The sequence below is a fragment of the Sebastes umbrosus genome, chromosome 9 (genome assembly GCF_015220745.1).
Source record: "Sebastes umbrosus isolate fSebUmb1 chromosome 9, fSebUmb1.pri, whole genome shotgun sequence".
NCBI classification, from domain to species: domain Eukaryota; kingdom Metazoa; phylum Chordata; class Actinopteri; order Perciformes; family Sebastidae; genus Sebastes; species Sebastes umbrosus.
Genome location: NC_051277.1, coordinates 2,577,245 through 2,594,752, shown reverse-complemented (window position 1 = coordinate 2,594,752; position 17,508 = coordinate 2,577,245). Strand labels below are relative to the sequence as shown.

General features: G+C 46.6%; 2 protein-coding genes across 4 annotated transcripts; one reads left to right on the top strand and one right to left on the bottom strand.

The window, feature by feature from the left end:
- Positions 1–586: 586 nt before the first annotated feature.
- Positions 587–3,245, top strand: LOC119494023 (proteinase-activated receptor 4-like). The gene is made up of 2 exons (XM_037779626.1): positions 587–986; positions 1,755–3,245. Exons 1-2 carry the CDS (start codon positions 881–883, stop codon positions 2,810–2,812), a joined length of 1,164 nt encoding a protein of 387 aa, XP_037635554.1. The 5' UTR covers positions 587–880; the 3' UTR covers positions 2,813–3,245.
- Positions 3,246–4,645: 1,400 nt separating this feature from the next.
- Positions 4,646–13,668, bottom strand: tbc1d2 (TBC1 domain family, member 2). 3 transcript variants are annotated; one of them, XM_037779536.1, is made up of 18 exons: positions 13,383–13,668; positions 10,743–12,321; positions 10,158–10,682; positions 9,907–10,042; positions 9,684–9,801; positions 9,402–9,520; positions 8,839–9,074; positions 8,490–8,759; positions 8,258–8,362; positions 8,011–8,121; positions 7,734–7,906; positions 7,457–7,568; positions 6,745–6,945; positions 6,045–6,232; positions 5,805–5,925; positions 5,536–5,721; positions 5,250–5,371; positions 4,646–5,064 (listed from the first exon to the last, which is right to left on the bottom strand). In XM_037779536.1, exons 2-18 carry the CDS (start codon positions 12,315–12,317, stop codon positions 4,863–4,865), a joined length of 4,500 nt encoding a protein of 1,499 aa, XP_037635464.1. In that variant the 5' UTR covers positions 12,318–12,321; positions 13,383–13,668; the 3' UTR covers positions 4,646–4,862. The 3 variants fall into 3 exon arrangements, with proteins under 3 accessions (XP_037635464.1, XP_037635465.1, XP_037635463.1); XM_037779537.1 differs by having other exon boundaries at positions 10,158–11,631; positions 11,713–12,321; XM_037779535.1 differs by having other exon boundaries at positions 10,158–12,321.
- Positions 13,669–17,508: the final 3,840 nt, after the last annotated feature.

Below are 17,508 nucleotides of genomic sequence, written 5' to 3'. Positions count from 1 at the left end.
AAGACACAGAGCCAGGCAGAGAGAGAAAAGAGACAGAGCAACAGGAATGTTTTCAATATATTCTGTCTCTTTGGGGTGATTTTGAGTCTCTTTGATGTTGTTTCGTGTGTCTTTGTGATCACTTGTGATTGGACAATCACTGGTCAGGAGCGGGTTTTATAGAATGGTCCGTTACAGAGAGGTCAGACTCATTTCCTTAATTGATGAAGGAAGCTGGACAGTTCGTTTCCATCACCGCCTGAATCACACCCACACACATACACACACACACACACATGCTGGTACGTCGATACTTGTGAGGACATAATGTATTCCCAGCACCTCACCGTCAAACGTCATTTAACATCACATCTGAACGTTTAACTCTAACATTTAAACATCATTTAACATCCCATCTAAACGTTAACCTCCGACCCTGAACTGAACCCAACCTGGATCCAGACAACATGTTTTCATTAGGTCTAAAACTCATACTGGTCCTCACAAAAACAGACATACCATTGTCTTCCCCACACACACACACACACACACACACACACACACACACACACACACACACACACACACATCTGGATTCCATAAGCAGGGGAGGCGAGTCGACACTGGCAGCTCTGGCATCAGAGAACACAAACAGACTGCTGCCGATACTACTACAACCACTACTATCATTGTACTACAAGAGTACTGAAACTGTACTTCAATAATACTGCTACTGAACTGTAAAACCACAGGACTGTTAGAGGAAGAGGAAGAGAGCTGCTGCTGGGAGAAACAGAAAATCAGAGAGATAATACTGTGCAAAAGACAGAGGGAATTGTAAAAACTGGAGGAAAAAGAAGAAGAAGAAGAAGAAGGAGAAGAGTGAGAATTGAAGGACAATATGAAGTTCTTTTTGGGGACTCTGGTCTTCGTCTCTCTGCTGTCATCCGTCTGCAACGTCTCTCCGTCTTCTCGGCCTGCAGTCGACTGTTCCAGCATGTCTTTCCGTAAGTCTTCTTCTTCTTCTTCTTCTTCTTCTTCTCCTGAACGCAGGGACAGGTTGAGACAGGTTTGATTCCCAGCAGCCCCTGCTTCAGATCAGGACGTCTCTATTGACCTAAATGTTACAAAACTGTCAGGGCGGCTGGTTAGCTCAGTCGGTAGAGCGAGCGCCCATGTATCGCCAAGGCTCTGTCCCTTGCAGTGGTGGACCTGGGTTCGAATCCGGCCTGTGGTCCTTTCCGCATGTCAATTCTCTCTCTCCCCCTTTCAACACTGTCCTATCAATAAAATGCCCCCAAAAAAATAACATTTAAAAAAAAAACTGTCAGATTCTCCCACCGTGGGTGTGTTTGTCCTGGTTTATAAGTCTTTGAGAGGACCAAGCTGGAAGTTTGTTTGTTAAAATGAGGACATGTTATTAAAGTGAAGACATTTTGGTAAAGTGAGGACATGTTATTAAAGTGAAGACATTTTGTTAAAGTGAGGACATTTTGTTAAAGTGAAGACATTTTGTTAAAGTGAAGACATTTTATTAAAGTGAGGACATTTTATTAAAGTGAAGACATTTTGTTAAAGTGAAGACATTTTATTAAAGTGAGGACATTTTATTAAAGTGAAGACATTTTGTTAAAGTGAAGACATTTTGTTAAAGTGAGGACATTTTATTAAAGTGAGGACATTTTGTTAAAGTGAGGACTTTTTGTTAAAGTGAGGACATTGTTCTGGTCTCTGAGGTGTGTTCTGGTCTCTGATAAGTGTTCTGGTCTCTGCAGGTCTGCGGGCGTTCCGGTTGAAGACCACCTGTAACTTCACCACCCTGAAGGACAAGCAGCTGAAGGAGATCCAGCACCCGACCACCATCCGGTACATCCCGATCCTGTACCTGGTGGCCTTCGTTGTGGGTCTGCCCTCCAACCTGTTGGCTTTGTGGGTTCTGTGGTTCCGGACCAAACCGCTGCCGTCCACCACGCTGCTCATCAACCTCACCATCGCCGACTGCCTGCTGCTGCTGGTGCTGCCGTTCCGCATCGTGTACCACTTCAGAGGGAACCACTGGGAGCTCGGCGAGCCCTTCTGCCGCCTCGTCATGGCGATGTTTTACGGTAACATGTACGGGTCCGTACTGTGTCTGGCGCTTGTGGCTCTGGACCGATACATCGCTTTGGTTCACCCATTCGGCGCTAAGACCCTACGCAGCCGGCGGACGTCTCTGTACATGACGGCGGCGGTGTGGCTGGCGGTACTGGCCGCCATGTTGCCGCTGATGGTGACGCGGCAGACCTATGTGCTGGATGAGCTGCAGATCACCACGTGCCACGACGCGCTGCCCGAGGAGGTGCAGCAGAACTTCTTCCTGCCGTACTTCGCCACCTTGTTCACCGTCTGCTTCCTGCTGCCCTTCCTGGTCGTGCTGTACTGCCACGGCGCCGTGCTGCGCACCCTGCTGGCCGAAGGGAAGCGGTACGGCCACGCTGTCCGGGTCACGGTGCTGGTGCTGCTGGTCTTCATCGTGTGTCTGCTGCCCAGCAACATCCTCCTCCTCCTCACCTACGCAGACAGCTCGCTGGACGGAGACGGCGAGGACGTCTACGTCCCCTACATGGTTAGCTTAGCGGTTAGCACCTTCAACAGCTGCATTGACCCCTTCATCTTCTACTATGTGTCGGTCGATTTCCGGGAGAAGGCCCGGAGCGCTCTGTGTTGCCGCGGTGACTCAGAGAACAAACCCTCTTCTCTGGGGAACAAGGTGTCGTACTCTTCATCATCATCGTCGTCATCATCAGCCCAGAGGTCAAAGATCACCGTGCTGTCCGAGTGTGAGACCACATGAAGAGGCGTCACTCTGTCAGAACCACGTTTACCTGAAGGTCACGTGACCGCTGTCGGCTCGCGCTACGGCTAACGATGGTTATTACACGGCTTTGTTGAATACTCAATTCTGCGGTCTGTTATTTCTTTATAAGAGACCGTTGCTACGGACGCTCTTCTGATGTCGGACACTGGAGGACCGTTTCTGTGTCAAATTATTGATTTCTTCAGTAATTAGCCGTGTAATAAGCGGGATAATGTACAGCTGGCGGGTCATTGTTGTGAAATAAACCCCTTCAGAGCGATAATGCACCACTAGCTGTACATTATCTCTTACATATTAATCAATGAATCGTTTCATCCATAAAATGTCCAGTTTTTCTTTAAACGTCTTGTTTTGTCAGATATTCGCTGTAATGTGATATAAAACAGAAAAAAGCAGCGGCTGTGGCTGAGGGTTAAATGCAGAGTTCATGTGTGATCCTGTATGTACGTGATGATTTTAATAAAGTTTACGTTTTATTTGAAAACAGCATTTTCTGACATTTTTTGCATGAAAAATGACTTTAAACATTAATCGATTATCACAGTCGATTGACTCCTAATATACCAGCATGGGTTAAATGCAGTAGCTAAATTTTCACTCTTTGCTGTGCTATTTGTGTGACAATAGACCCTTTTACAGCCGCCGCCATGATGAGGTCATGATGAGGTCATGATGAGGTCACGGTGTTCAGTTAGCTGGAGGCTAAACAAAGGAAAGACTGGAGGCTAACGCTAGCAGTGGGCTAAAGTTACACATCTTAAATGTCCTCTTGTTGTGTTGTTGGCTGCCAGATTCCAGATATCACAGACATTAGAGATGACTAACTGTGATTGGAGACTCTAGAGCTACAATATCAGAGAAACGTTTCAGAGATGAAGAGAAAGGGATGCTAATAGTTAGCCTTCTGCTAACAGCAGCTAACGTGGGCCGTTAGCTGCTGTTAGCAGAAGGCTAACTATTAGCATCCCTTTCTCTCCGTCTCTGAAACGCTGCTCTGATGTTGTCCGACTCTCTTTCTGACTGACTTTACTGAAGGATAGTTAACTATAGACAGCCAAAGATTTATACGCCCTCAATTTATCTTTACAGCGCTGCCGTTGGCCACCGGCCCGCTGGTCGGACGGCCCGTTGGCCACCGGCCCGCTGGTCGGACGGCCCGCTGGCCACCGGCCCGCTGGTCGGACGGCCGGCTGCTTAGCCAGCTTAGCTTGCTAATTCCCCCATGCTACAGGAAATGAGGCCAACAGAGGACAGCGCTACTATAGAGACTACTAATATAATGTTCTTAGTTTAAATGAAAACAGATGCTGCTTTATGCAAATGTATGTAAATATTTATTATTGGAAATCAATTAACAACACAAAACAATGACAATGAGATATTGTTCAGAAACCCTCACAGGTACTGCATTTAGTATAAAAAATATGTTCAAATCATAACATGGCAAACTGCAGCCCGACAGGCAACAACAGCTGTCAGTGTGTCTGTAAAGGGGAGACTCGTGGGTACCCATAGAACCCATTTACATTCACATATCTGGAGGTCAGAGGTCAAGGGACCCCTTTGAAAATGGACATGACAGTTTTTCCTCGACAACATTTAGTGTAAGTTTGGAGCGTTATTTAACCTCCTTCATGACCAGCTGGTACGACCTGGTTGGTACCGATGGATTCATTAGGTGTTATAGTTTACTATGATCTGATGAGTGTATATATATATATATATATATATATATATATATATCATGATATATATATATATACACATGTATATATATATATATATATGTGTATATATATATATACACACATATATATATATATATACATATGTATATATATATAATATATAAATAAAACAGTAAAGATGGTGCATCTGACCAAAGTGGTGAGTTTGGTGTGAAACTAACTAGTGACAACATGGTTGGTTGAAGTTTCGTTTAGTTTCCAGTGGAACCAACTGGATCAGACTGGTGTCGAGGTCGACAGGCTGCTGCTGGTGAGCTACAGGTGAAGAAGCAGTGAGGTCAGAGCTCCTCGTCGTCCTCGCTGACCATTGTGTCGAGCTCTTTGTCTTTACGTTCGGCGCTCTCCGAGACGAACTCCTTCTGCTGCTCCTCCAGCTCCCGCAGCTCGCCCTGCAGGCGCTCCAGGTGCAGCACTCGCCGGTTCCTCAGCAGGCGGCCGGGGAACGGGTTCATGTCATTGAAGGCGATGCTGGTCAGCCGTCTGCAGAAGTAAACCACAGCAACGTTTAACAGACTCATCCACACGACAGGAAGTAGAGTTCAACGACACGAACTGTGCAGCGAACAGCGAACAAACATGTCGCTGAAGGCGATTCTGGCCAGCCAACAACGATGATGAGTTAATATAGAGATAATCCGGCAGCATGACAACAACGATGTCTTTACCTGCCGTCGGAGATGGTCTTGGTGAAGAAGCGCAGGTACTGGTAGATCTCCACACCGTCGTGGATCTTCAGGATGTCGTCCTCTTTGTATTTGAAGAGAGCCAGAGCGTACCTGAAGATCACCTGCAACATACAAACACACAGGTGATCTCTCTGGACTGACTCAGAACCACACAGGTGATCTCTCTGGACTGACTCCGAACCACACAGGTGATCTCTCTGGACTGACCCAGAACCACACAGGTGACCTCTCTAATACCGTGGCGGTGCGTTTGGGTGTTTGGTACCTTGGTGCCCTCATACAGGAAGGCGTCCCACAGCGGCAGCAGGATGTCACTGGGCAGACTCTCCACGAAGACCACCAGGAACCAGTTGAAGGTGATGAGAGACACGTCGATGTTGTGATCCTCAAAGTGAGCCGCCAGTCTGGGAAGCTTCTCCGCCAGGAAGTCCTTCAGCACCCGCTGGTCCGCCTGAACACACAGAAACCAGAGACCTCCTGATTCAACTCTCAACCCATAAACCAACAGAGACCTCCTCAGACTGTGGTCCTGACCTGAGAGGCCACCAGGTTCTTGGTGTAGTAGTCCTGAGGCATCATGGTTTCCACCACGGCTACCAGACACCAGAAGGCGTCTTCTTCACTCTGAAGGACCAGCAGAGCGAGGGCCGCCAACCTGAGAGACACACATGACATGTCACATGACACAGCGTGCATTGAGGACTTTTTGTCCGGTCTCTGAGACCTGGTTTCAGGGTCCAGAAAGAGGGGTCTCTCACATGTCGGAGTACAGACCTGTTGAGTCCCTGACAGTAGCCAATGGCAGGGTTCTGCCAGGAGAAGGCCAATAGGATGCGGCGGAGCTGCGGGAGGGTGGGGCTAGAGGGTGAGGAGAAGTGCTGATTGGTTGTCAGTGTGCGGTGGAGGTCAAGCTGGATCTGTCTGGAGGCTGGATGAAGACACGTCCGACTCTTCTCACACAGCTGGAAACACAGCAGCTGGATTACTGTAAGGTCACTATCAGGTGTGGATCAGGTGTGGACAGGTGTGGACAGGTCTAGACAGGTGTGGATAAGGTGTGGACAGGTGTGGATCAGGTGTAGATCAGGTGTAGATCAGGTGTAGATAAGGTGTGGATCAGGTGTGGATCAGGTGTAGATCAGGTGTGGATATGGTGTGGACGGGTGTGGATCAGGTGTAGATCAGGTGCGGATCAGATGTGGATCAGGTGTGGATCAGGTGTGGATCAAGTGAGGATCAGGTGTGGATTGGTGTGGATCAGGTATAGATCAGGTGTAGATCAGGTGTGGACAGGTGTGGATCAGGTGTGGATTGGTGTGGATCAGGTGTAAATCAGGTGTGGATCAGGTGTGGATTGGTGTGGATCAGGTGTGGATTGGTGTGGATCAGGTGTGAATCAGGTGTGGATCAGGTGTGGATCAGGTTTAGATCTGGTTTGGATCAGGTGTGGATCAGGTGTATACTTCTTGCGTACCTGCTGGTAGCGCTCTGAGTGACGCTCTCTGATGGTCCTGGTTCTGGTTCGGACCACCCAGCGCCACACCCGCTGTCGGTACTCCTGAGGGACGCCACCTCGCAGCAGACCTTTGAGCTCTGGCGAGGGACCGAGGTCATCAGCCGACCTGCCGGCGAGGTACTGAGCCCAGCGACTCAACTGGGGGTGCTCTCCGCCCTCCTGCAGGGACAAACCCAGAGACAGACTTTAATTACACATCCTGTTAGATCTGCAGGTCTACAGGTGTAGATGTCTACAGGTCTAGAGGTCTACAGGTCTAGATGTCTACAGGTCTACAGGTCTAGAGGTCTACAGGTCTAGATGTCTACAGGTCTACAGCTGAGGGTTCGAACCTGGTGCAGCAGGTTGTGTGAGCGGATCTCCAGCGCCTGAATCTTGGCCAGCAGCTTCATGTCCTCTACCTCATAGTCCGGGATGACCTTAAAGGTCTGGAGGTCTAAAGGTCTACAGGACTACAGGTCTACAGGTCTACAGGTCTACAGGTGAGGGTTCATACCTGGTGCAGCAGGTTGTGTGAGCGGATCGAGAAGGCGCCTGAATCTTTGCCAGCAGCTTCATGTCCTCCACCTCGTAGTCTGGGGTGATCTTAAAGGTCTACAGGTCTACAGGTCTACGGGTCTAAAGGTCTAGAGGTCTGCAGGTCTAGAGGTCTACAGCTGAGGGTTCATACCTGGTGCAGCAGGTTGTGTGAGCGGATCTCCAGCGCCTGAATCTTTGCCAGCAGCTTCATGTCCTCCACCTCGTAGTCCGGGATGATCTTGAAGCCGTACTCATCGTGGTCTCTGAGGACACAACATCAGGTGTTCCCGTTATTCTGTCCACCCTGGTCGTCCTGGTTACCTGGCCACTACAGGTCTACAGGTCTACAGGTCTACAGCTCTACAGGTCTGGAGGTCTAGAGGTCTACAGGTCTAGCGGTCTAGAGGTCTATAGGCCATCCTGGTTACCTGGCCATGTTGAGCTTCACGACGCTCTTCAGCTCTCCTTTCAGAGCGTCCTCGATCATCTTCTGGACGGCCCCCTGCTGGACCGGATCCAGAGATCTGGTCTCCTGGAGCTGCCGCAGGACGCCCAGGTACCGGCTCTCCACCTGACAGTTACTGGCCTCCAGGTAGGCACACTGCAGCCAATCAGAGGACAGGACACAGGGCGTGAAACCAAGCTCTTCTCACCTCACATTTTAAAGTCCAGAACCAGACCCCGCCAGGTCCCAGTTGGACCCACCTTCACCATCAGACTCTTCTCCTGCTCAGAACTGGTCCTCCACAGTTGGGTCAGCTGGTAGATCTCAGAGTTCAGGAACTTGTTCTGGATCTTGTAGGCCTCGATATCGTCCTGAAGGATGAGAGGGACATAATGCTGAAACCAGTACCAGTAACATTTAAGTCTTTATCTCTAGTCTTTAACCTGCCCAGGTGTCTCTAGGGACATCCTGGTCTCTGTTGGACTCATATAGTTCAGAGAGTTTCACCTTCAGGTTCTCGATCTCCTGCTGAAGCCGTCTGAAGGTCGGAGAGTTCAAACCGCCGTCGGAGGACATACAGGAGGTCATCTGATTGGACAGCTTGATGATCACCTGACAGGAAACATGAGACGCATAGAATCACATCAGCAGTTATACGTAGCAATGGTCTGCTATACGTAGCAAACGTTTGTCCTCAGGTGTGAACCAGATGTTTGTTGGTCCTCAGGTGTGAACTCACCTCCTGCTTGGCGTTGTTCTTCTCCACAAGCATCCCAATGTGGTCCTGCAGCTGGATGAGCTGAGAGTCTCTCTTAGCCAGACTCGTCCTTGTGGCCTCCGTCTCCGTCATGGCGTCCTCCAGCCGCCCTCGCAGGTCGACTGCCTGCCGCTCGCGGTGTCGCAGCAGCTCCAGACGCTCCTGCTCGCCTTTCTCCGCCACAAACTCTGCACAGGTTCGCTTCTCTAGCTGAGACGCCTCCAAGGCTTTGTGGAGGATCCACACCAGCTCCTGGACACCACACATCATCATTATTATTATTATTATTATTATTGATCACTGACTGATTGATCACTGACTGATCGATCACCTTCTGAGCTTTGACCTCCTCCATCAGCATCTGTTTGTCCTGCTGGAGGCGAGACGTTCGGTCTGAGGAGTCTCTGCGGAGGATCGTCATGGTGGACGAGCTGCGACTCTTCATCTTCCTGTTCCGGCCGTCGACCTCCCTGACCTCCGGCGGGGTCACCTGACCTGCTTGCTCAGCCAATGAGAGGGCAGGGGGCGGGGGCGGAGGCTCAGTGGATGTCCTGGGAACTGGAGGGACTGACATTGGACAGGGGGGGGGGGTTAAACCAAGTCCCACGTCAAGGTCAACAAGTCCCACGTCAAGGTCAACAAGTCCCACGTCAAGGTCAACAAGTCCCATGTCAAGGTCAATAAGTCCCACGGGAAGGTCAACAAGTCCCAGGTCAAGGTCAACAAGTCCCACGTCAAGGTCAACAAGTCCCAGGTCAAGGCCAACAAGTCCCACGTCAAGGTCAAAAGGTCCCATGTCAAGGTCAATAAGTCTCACATCAGGACAGGCAAGGCTTGAGTTAGTATTCATACTGGTATTGGCTCTGGTCCCAGTTACTGGACCAGTACAGGTACCTGTGGTGCTGCTGGTTGGGGAGGAAGAGTTGGGGGGAATCCACGGAGGAGCTTCAACATGAAACACACTCTGACTGCCGTCCTGAGACGACCTCTTACGGAGACTGTGGACGGAGTTTCTGCACAAACAAATAATAGGTTGATGGTCCTGATGGTCAGCAGCTACAGGAAGCACCGGGGCTGATGGGAAACGTAGTCTCACTCTGGCTCTTCACTTTAAACATAGCTGATACTGAACCGACACACTGACGTCTTTAAACAAACAATACTGATGTCACTCACTGGATCTCGATGAACGGATGTTTGATTGACACATTGGCGAGCGGCGCCCATTGTGACGGCACGTTGGCCGCCTCCTCCCCCACCAGACCCACCGGGCTCTTCAACTCTGGCAGGAAGTCTGCAGAAACAGGAAACAGAATCAGCTGATTTTAGTCCAACGTCACCTGGACCCTTTTTTAAGGGAATAAGAAAACAGGAATCATAGACTGTGTTTGTTTCTCACCTGCAGTGTTGTTGTTGTTGTTGTTGTTGGTCGGGTCTGGACAGGTCGGGTCTGGACAGGTGGACGTCTGTCTGTGCTGCCAACGTTTCACCTGCAGCTGCTGCAGCCAATAGAGCATCAGCTCCTGGCTCACAGCCTGTAATAATAAATAATATTAAATTATTATAAGACTAACTGGTGGTTTTGTTGTCAGGCTAACTGGACCTCCTGGGACTGGAGACTGTCCCTAACAGGACTATATGGCCCCCTACCTTGAGTATGAAGGTGCGTTCAGGTGTCTTGATGTGGAAGGTGCCGTTCTCGGCCTTCAGAGGGTAGGTGAATGTGGCGCTGCAGAGCTCCACCCGGCCGAGCGGCGTCACATCCTGTGGCGTGCGGTAGTAGAACAGCTGGTTCTTCTTCTCCTCGTAGGTGAACCAGCGCTGCTTCCAGGCTCTGAGGGGCCCCCCTTGCTTCTGCAGGAAGCCGCACAGTTTGGGGTCACCTGAAGAAGAAACCAGGGGGAGGGGCCGCACCTGGTCACTGAAAATCTCGATGGTGAGAGGTGGAGCCTGAACCGGTGGAGCCTGTACCGGCGGGGCCTGAAACAGTGTAGGCTGAACCGGTAGGGCCTGAACCAGTGGGGCCTCAACTGGCGGAGTCTGAACCGGCGGAGCCTCAACCAGTGGAGCCTCAACCAGTGGAGCCTCAACCGGCGGACCCTGAACCGGTGGAGCCTGACCCGGGCAGGCCTGAACCGATGGAGCCTGTACCGGCGGGGCCTGAAACAGTGGAGCCTGAACCGGTAGGGCCTGAACCAGTGGGGCCTCAACCGGCGGAGTCTGAACCGGCGGAGCCTGAACCAGTGGAGCCTCAACCGGCGGAGTCTGAACCGGCGGAGCCTCAACCAGTGGGGCCTCAACTGGTGGAGCCTCAACCGGCGGAGCCTGAACCAGCAGGGCCTGTACCGGCGGAGCCTGAACCACTGGAGCCTCAACCGGCGGAGCCAGAACCAGTGGAGCCTCAACCAGCGGGGCCTGAACCGGCAGAGCCTGAACTGGTGGAGCCTGAACTAGTGGGTCCTCAACCAGTGGAGCCTCAACCAGCGGAGTGTGAACCGTTGGAGCCTCAACCAGCCGGGCCTGAGCCAGCGGGGCCTGGGTCGACACTTCGGTTGTATGGATTATCGAAGGCAGAACCTCAGGAAGAGGAGGAGGAGGATCCTGCTGGTCGCTCAGGTGAGGAGGAGGAGGAGCCTGCTTGATGTTCAGGTGAGGAGGACGAGGAGCCTTCTTTGTGTTCAGGTGAGGAGGAGGAGGAAGAGGAGCCTTCTTTGTTTTCAGGTGAGGAGGAGGAGGAGCCTTCTTGGTGTTCAGGTGAGGAGGAGGAGGAGGAAGAGGAGCCTTCTTTGTTTTCAGGTGAGGAGGAGGAGCCTTCTTGGTGTTCAGTTGAGGAGGAGGATCTTGGTGGTCCTGACGACTCTCAGGTATGGTTGAAGTGAGTTTCTCTGGATGTAGGTCCTGGTGGTCCTGCTGGTCTCTGGACTCAAAGAAGTGGAGCTTGAAGGTTGAAGTGAAAACCTTTAAATCCTTGACGGGAGGAGGAGGGTCCTCTTCAGTTTTCTGGTTTGTAAGACAAAGTCCCTCCTGAGTTTGGTGTTCACGTTCTGGGCAAAAAGGATCTCCTGGTTTCTTTTGATCTGGACAAAGAAGATCTGGTTTTAGTGGATCTGGTTGTGTTGGAGAAGGTTGATCTGGAGGAGAATCTCCCAGTTTTTGTTGCTCTGTTGGAAGATTTGGTTTTAGTGGATCTGGTCCGGTTGGAGAATCTTCTGGTTCCTGTTTCTCTGTCGGAGGATCCTTGTTGTTAATGTGTTCCGTGAGACCCAGATGGTCTGGTTTCTCTGTAATCTGTTGGGTCTCTGCAGGTCTCTGGTGTTTCTCTGCAGGACTCCGGTGTTTCTCTGCAGGACTCAGGTGTTTCTTTGCAGTCTGTTGGGTCTCTGTGGGTCTCTGGTGGGTCTTTGCAGGACTATGGCAGGTCTTTGCAGTTCTCTGGCGGGACTTTGCAGGACTCTGGTGGGTCTTTGCAGGAATCTGGGGGGTCTCTGCAGGTCTCTGGCGGGTCTTTGCAGGACTCTGGTGGGTCTCTGCGGGAATCTGGTGGGTCTCTGCGGGAATCTGGTGGGTCTCTACAGGACTCTGGTGGGTCTTTACAGGACTCTCGCGGTTCTTTGCGGGTCTCTGGTGGGTCTCTGCAGGACTCTGGTCTTTCTGGGACCCGGGTAGACTGTTGGACTCTCTCCTCTGCCCGTCGTCCTCCTCAGAAGCTGAGATCCAATCAGCTGATTGAAGCGTGTCCTCATCAGGGCAGGCAGGAAGCCAGCGAGACGAGGCAGCGATGGGATTTCCTGTCGAGCTGCTTCCGTCCATCCGGCTAAAAACAGGAAAAAACTTTAATGATGTTTGTGAGTCGACAGACTGAAACTCATCTGGTTTCTGTCTTGAGTGTAACATGATTGACTTTATATATTCTATAACTTTATATATTCTATACCTTTATATACTCATACCTTTATATATTCTATAACTTTATATATTCTATGACTTTATATATTCTATACCTTTATATATTCTATTACTATAATCTATAACTTTATATATTCTCTAACTTTATATATTCCATGACTTTATATATTTTATAACTTTATATAATCTATAACTTTATATATTCTATAACTTTATATATTCTCTAACTTTATATATTCCATGACTTTATATATTTTATAACTTTATATAATCTGACTTTATATATTCTATAACTTTATATATTCTATAACTTTATATAATCTATAACTTTATATATTCTATAACTTTATATATTCTCTAACTTTATATATTCCATGACTTTATATATTTTATAACTTTATATAATCTGACTTTATATATTCTATAACTTTATATATTCTATGACTTTATATATTTTATAACTTTATATAATCTGACTTTATATATTCTATAACTTTATATAATCTATAACTTTATATATTCTATAACTTTATATATTCTATAACTTTATATAATCTATAACTTTATATATTCTATAACTTTATATATTCTATAACTTTATATATTCTATAACTTTATATAATCTATAACTTTATATATTCTATAACTTTATATAATCTATAACTTTATATATTCTATAACTTTATATAATCTATAACTTTATATAATCTATAACTTTATATATTCTATAACTTTATATAATCTATATATATATTCTATAACTTTATATAGCTTTAAAAAGATAAAAAAAATAATAAACACTAATAAATATTGATACAAATTATTAAACATTATATTATTATTAATAATAATAATATTGATAAAAAAGGCTACTAATGAAATATTGATATAAAGACATGACATGCTGAGTTACAGGAAACAACACTGAGTCACATGGTCAGAGGTGTCGCAGCAGCAGCGTGTCCTCACCTGTTCAGGAACACACCTGAAGGGGCGTGGCCTCAGCACTCCTCTGGATCCTGTCTGACTGACAGCTGAAGCAGAAGAAAACAAAGTCAGACTTTCTCACACGGCTGCTCTTCACCTCCTCTTATTCCTCTACTTGTTCTACTTCTTCACGTGTTGTTCTTCTTCTTGTCCTTCTTCTGAGGTTTGATCCTGATTTCTCGTGTCTTCTCTTCCTGCTCTGATCCCTCCTGATTCCTTCCAGCCGGTTTCGCTCCTCTGATCTCAACTAGTCATCAAAGCACCGCGAGAACACACGAGACTTCAAATTCTACTTCAAAACAAGTGCTTTTTCTTTTTTTAACTTCTCGCTCCTAACTTTTCAAAATAAAAGCAAATTTTCCCATCAATGATATTAGAAGTGATTTTAACAGTGTCACAGGTTTTCAGTCATTATATTGATTTTATCTTTATGAGTACAATTAAGATAAGATAAGAGTAGATTTAAGATAAAATAAGATAAGAGAAGAGAAAGCTTCAGTTGTTCCAACAGCACCAGACAGAAATAGTTAAATGCATAAATAATGAGCCGTATATATATATATATATATATATATATATATATATATATAAAACTCAACTAAAATAAGAACAGAATAAGAAAATAAAAAAAATAGATCTATGTAAAGAGTGTGACTGATGATGTGATTAATAAAGTTTGTCTCTATTCATACACAGAAACAATGTAATGCAAACATATTTATATAACATGGTATAATATAGTAGAAGGTTAATATAACATAATGTTTAGTACAGTCGAGCAATATAACACAGGATGGAACAGAACAAGAGTATAAAAATCTGTATAGTCTGGTTATAATATAGTATAGGGTACGGTAAGTGTAATAAGTCTAGTCTAGTATAATAATATATATATATATATAATATATTTTATATAAATTATATATATATATCATAATGCGCTTTTTAACGAAATTGTTGAATTTGCAAAATGCAAAGAAAATTTCATAATCTAACACGATATAATAACAAAACAATATTTTGTTTATCTGAAACTGTTTATCAATTAATCCGAGAATAAATAATAATAATAAAATATAATAAAAAAATAAAGAATCAATTAATCCAAGAATAAATAATAAATAATTAATTAATCCAAGAATGAAGAATAATAAAAAATAAAGAATCAGTTAATCCAAGAATAAAGAATAATTAATAAAAAATAAAGAATCAGTTAATCCAAGAATAAAGAATAATAAAGAATAAAGAATCAGTTAATCCAAAAATAAATAATAAATCAGTTAATCCATCAGTCTATCGACAGAAAAATAATAGTCAATAATTTAGATAATCAATTAAATAAGTTTCTCTTCATGTTCTGGTTTCTATAAAGTCGACGAGTATTTGAGTTTCAGACTTCTGGTTGTATAAAACCAAACATCTGAAGACGTCACGATGATATTTGATTATTTTCAGACACTTTAGAGGCTAAATAATTATTAATTAATAGTAAATATAACGGACGGATCAACTGAAAAATAAAAAAAAAGTTGTTTCTTGTGACAATTTGGTAGAAAAATGTCCCAACATGAATGAAAACATCTTCTATATTGATAAATTGTAAAGATTCTGTGATGTGAGAAAACAGAAAACATGAAACACGTTAAAATCTTCCATTTTTATTATTTTTCTTACAAAACAAATTTACATAAGAAATAATAAATATAAAAAGTCAACGCAGAACAACAGAAGGAGTCGTTGAATGTTACTGCAGAGAAAAGCTAAAGACGAGTGTTACAGTCTGGACCTTGACCTGATCTGATCTACCAGCAGAGTCTTAACACCGGACTGACGGGACCGACAGGACCGACAGGACCATGATGACCACCAGGACCGACAGGACCGACAGGACCACGAGGACCACGAGGACATGCAACGCTTCATCTGATCAGGACAACAGGTGTAACCGTGACGACCAGAAACTACGGTCAGGTAAACGACAGGTAGGGGCGCTCCGGTCCACATCAGTCCACATGTGTTACTAACGACTCCATCCGTGAAGAGAGCTGCTGTCAATGGAGAGGTGCATGATGGGAACAGTCGCAGCCTGAAAACCCTCAAAACAGAACAACATTTAGACGCCATCACGTCGGTCGTGAGGCTGAATCCAGACGTCCACGCGGATCAGAACCTCACACAGTTCTGGTGTTTCTGCTTAGTTGCAGTACTGAGAGTGACTGAGAGGAGGCGCCGCATCATCGCATCATCACGCCATCACGCCATCACTGGTACATCCTCTGATACACATGTCATATATGGTGATCTAAATGGAACCAGTGATCTGAAGTCACCTGAGGTCACACGACTGACTTCAGTTCATCTCCATGGAAACCAGTGAGCCAGAAGGTCTGGACGTCTGGATTCAACCTGTTAGGGCAACGAGGCAACGTGTTGGGCAACCAGGACGCCTGTCAACATTAGGACGCTATCGTCATGACACCCGCCGCAAAGATGGCGACCTTTCACTTCACACTCGAGCAGATCGGTTTCCTCGGCAGAAAACCGCTCACTGCTCCGATCTGTTGAATCCGCCTTTTAATGAACGACGCGCCCGGTGACGGAGCACCCGGTGACAGAGCACCCGGTGACGGAGCGGTTTAATTCCTGTTAAAAACACACCTGTGATTAATGAAGAGACTGAATACGACCCCGCTGCTCCTCACGTTATACGCCGTTTAACTCGTGGACACGCCCTAAACGCTTTTTAGACCGGCGCTATATATCGCTAAAACACGTGAGAGATTTCGGCCGGTTGCTGATGTTGTGCGTTGTCGGTTTCTGGAAACATGCGAGACAAAACTCAACGGTCCTCTTACTGGCTGTTTCTCTTGAGCTTTCAGACTCGGTTGATCCATCAGTTGATGACTTCCTGTCTGAGACGGCGTGTTTGGACCTGAAACGTGTTGAACAAACAGAAGCAGGAAGACTTGTTGTCGTGGTCACATGATGCAAGTTTGTTTTATTGCTGACTGACTGAACCGTCACCTCCGCACGAACCTCTTCTTCTTCTCTTGATTTTAACGAGACAACACGGTGACGAGGGGACAGGAAGTCAGTCCAGGTGACAGCTGATCTATCAATCATCGTCATCATGGATCAGCTTACGGGACACCGACGGCGTCACAGTCTCCACGCCACCTCCGTTCAGTTCTGACTATCAGGCGATATGAACGCGCTCATTAACAGACAGCGATGGCGTTGTCACTCGGTCTCCGGCGGTCAACGACGTTAGTCACGTTATTCAAGCACTGTGCCGACGTTAGCAACTAAAAAGGAGAAGAGCTTCTTTAACTTTTGTTAACATGGTACTACCAGGACCAGTACCACTAGGACCGGTACCACCAGGACCGGGACCACCAGGAGCGGTATCACCTGGACCGGTACCACCAGGACCGGGACCACCAGGACCGGGACCACAAGGACCGGTACCCCCCAACTGTTCACTAAGTTCTCACTGAACTGAACTGGTTCCGAGCTCGTAGAGACTTTAACGTGTACCATCTGAGGCAGCGTCCAATCAGAACTCCAGGTTTGAATATTAAACCGTGACCTCTCGTCTCTGCTACCGGCTGGAGGGGAGCGTTGCATTGTGGGTAACGTAGGCAGCATCACTGACAGGAGTCGTTATCAGAGTGTGATGATGATGATGATGATGAATCAGAGTGAGATATCTATCACTAATCAATCAGACTTGAGTATTGATCAATCTGCTCGCAGTGCGTCCCGTCAGATCAAACCTGACCAGATCAGCTGACCTTTGACTTGACCCTCCGATGACATCACAAGCGTGGCGTCCAGGTGCAGGTTTTGAGTGTCCAGAATAAAAAACGTTAGGAAGTGAAGAGTGAGCGATGAGTTGGTGTGAGAGGTTTTTATAAAAAAGGACATCACTACGAAAGAATGCATCAGCCGGTTTAAAATCTGCAGCGCTTCCATATAAAGTGCTTGATTACATCGTTACGTTTTTACAGTTTCTTATTAAAATATCGTTTTCCCTGGAGTGAAACCATAGTAAACATGTTACACGTTGGTAAAAATAAACATTTGGAATGTCTCTTTTCTGTCCGCC

Excerpts from the sequence above, each read along its gene's own strand:
- LOC119494023 (XM_037779626.1), top strand. The coding sequence starts at position 881 with ATGAAGTTCTTTTTGGGGACTCTGGTCTTCGTCTCTCTGCTGTCATCC. Across the intron at positions 987-1,754 it reads CTGTTCCAGCATGTCTTTCC|GTCTGCGGGCGTTCCGGTTG; the intron begins GTAAGTCTTCTT and ends TGGTCTCTGCAG.
- tbc1d2 (XM_037779535.1), bottom strand. The coding sequence starts at position 12,317 with ATGGACGGAAGCAGCTCGACAGGAAATCCCATCGCTGCCTCGTCTCGC. Across the intron at positions 9,521-9,683 it reads CATCCGTTCATCGAGATCCA|AAACTCCGTCCACAGTCTCC; the intron begins GTGAGTGACATC and ends TTGTTTGTGCAG. Across the intron at positions 6,946-7,456 it reads CACACAACCTGCTGCACCAG|GAGGGCGGAGAGCACCCCCA; the intron begins GTATGAACCCTC and ends TTGTCCCTGCAG.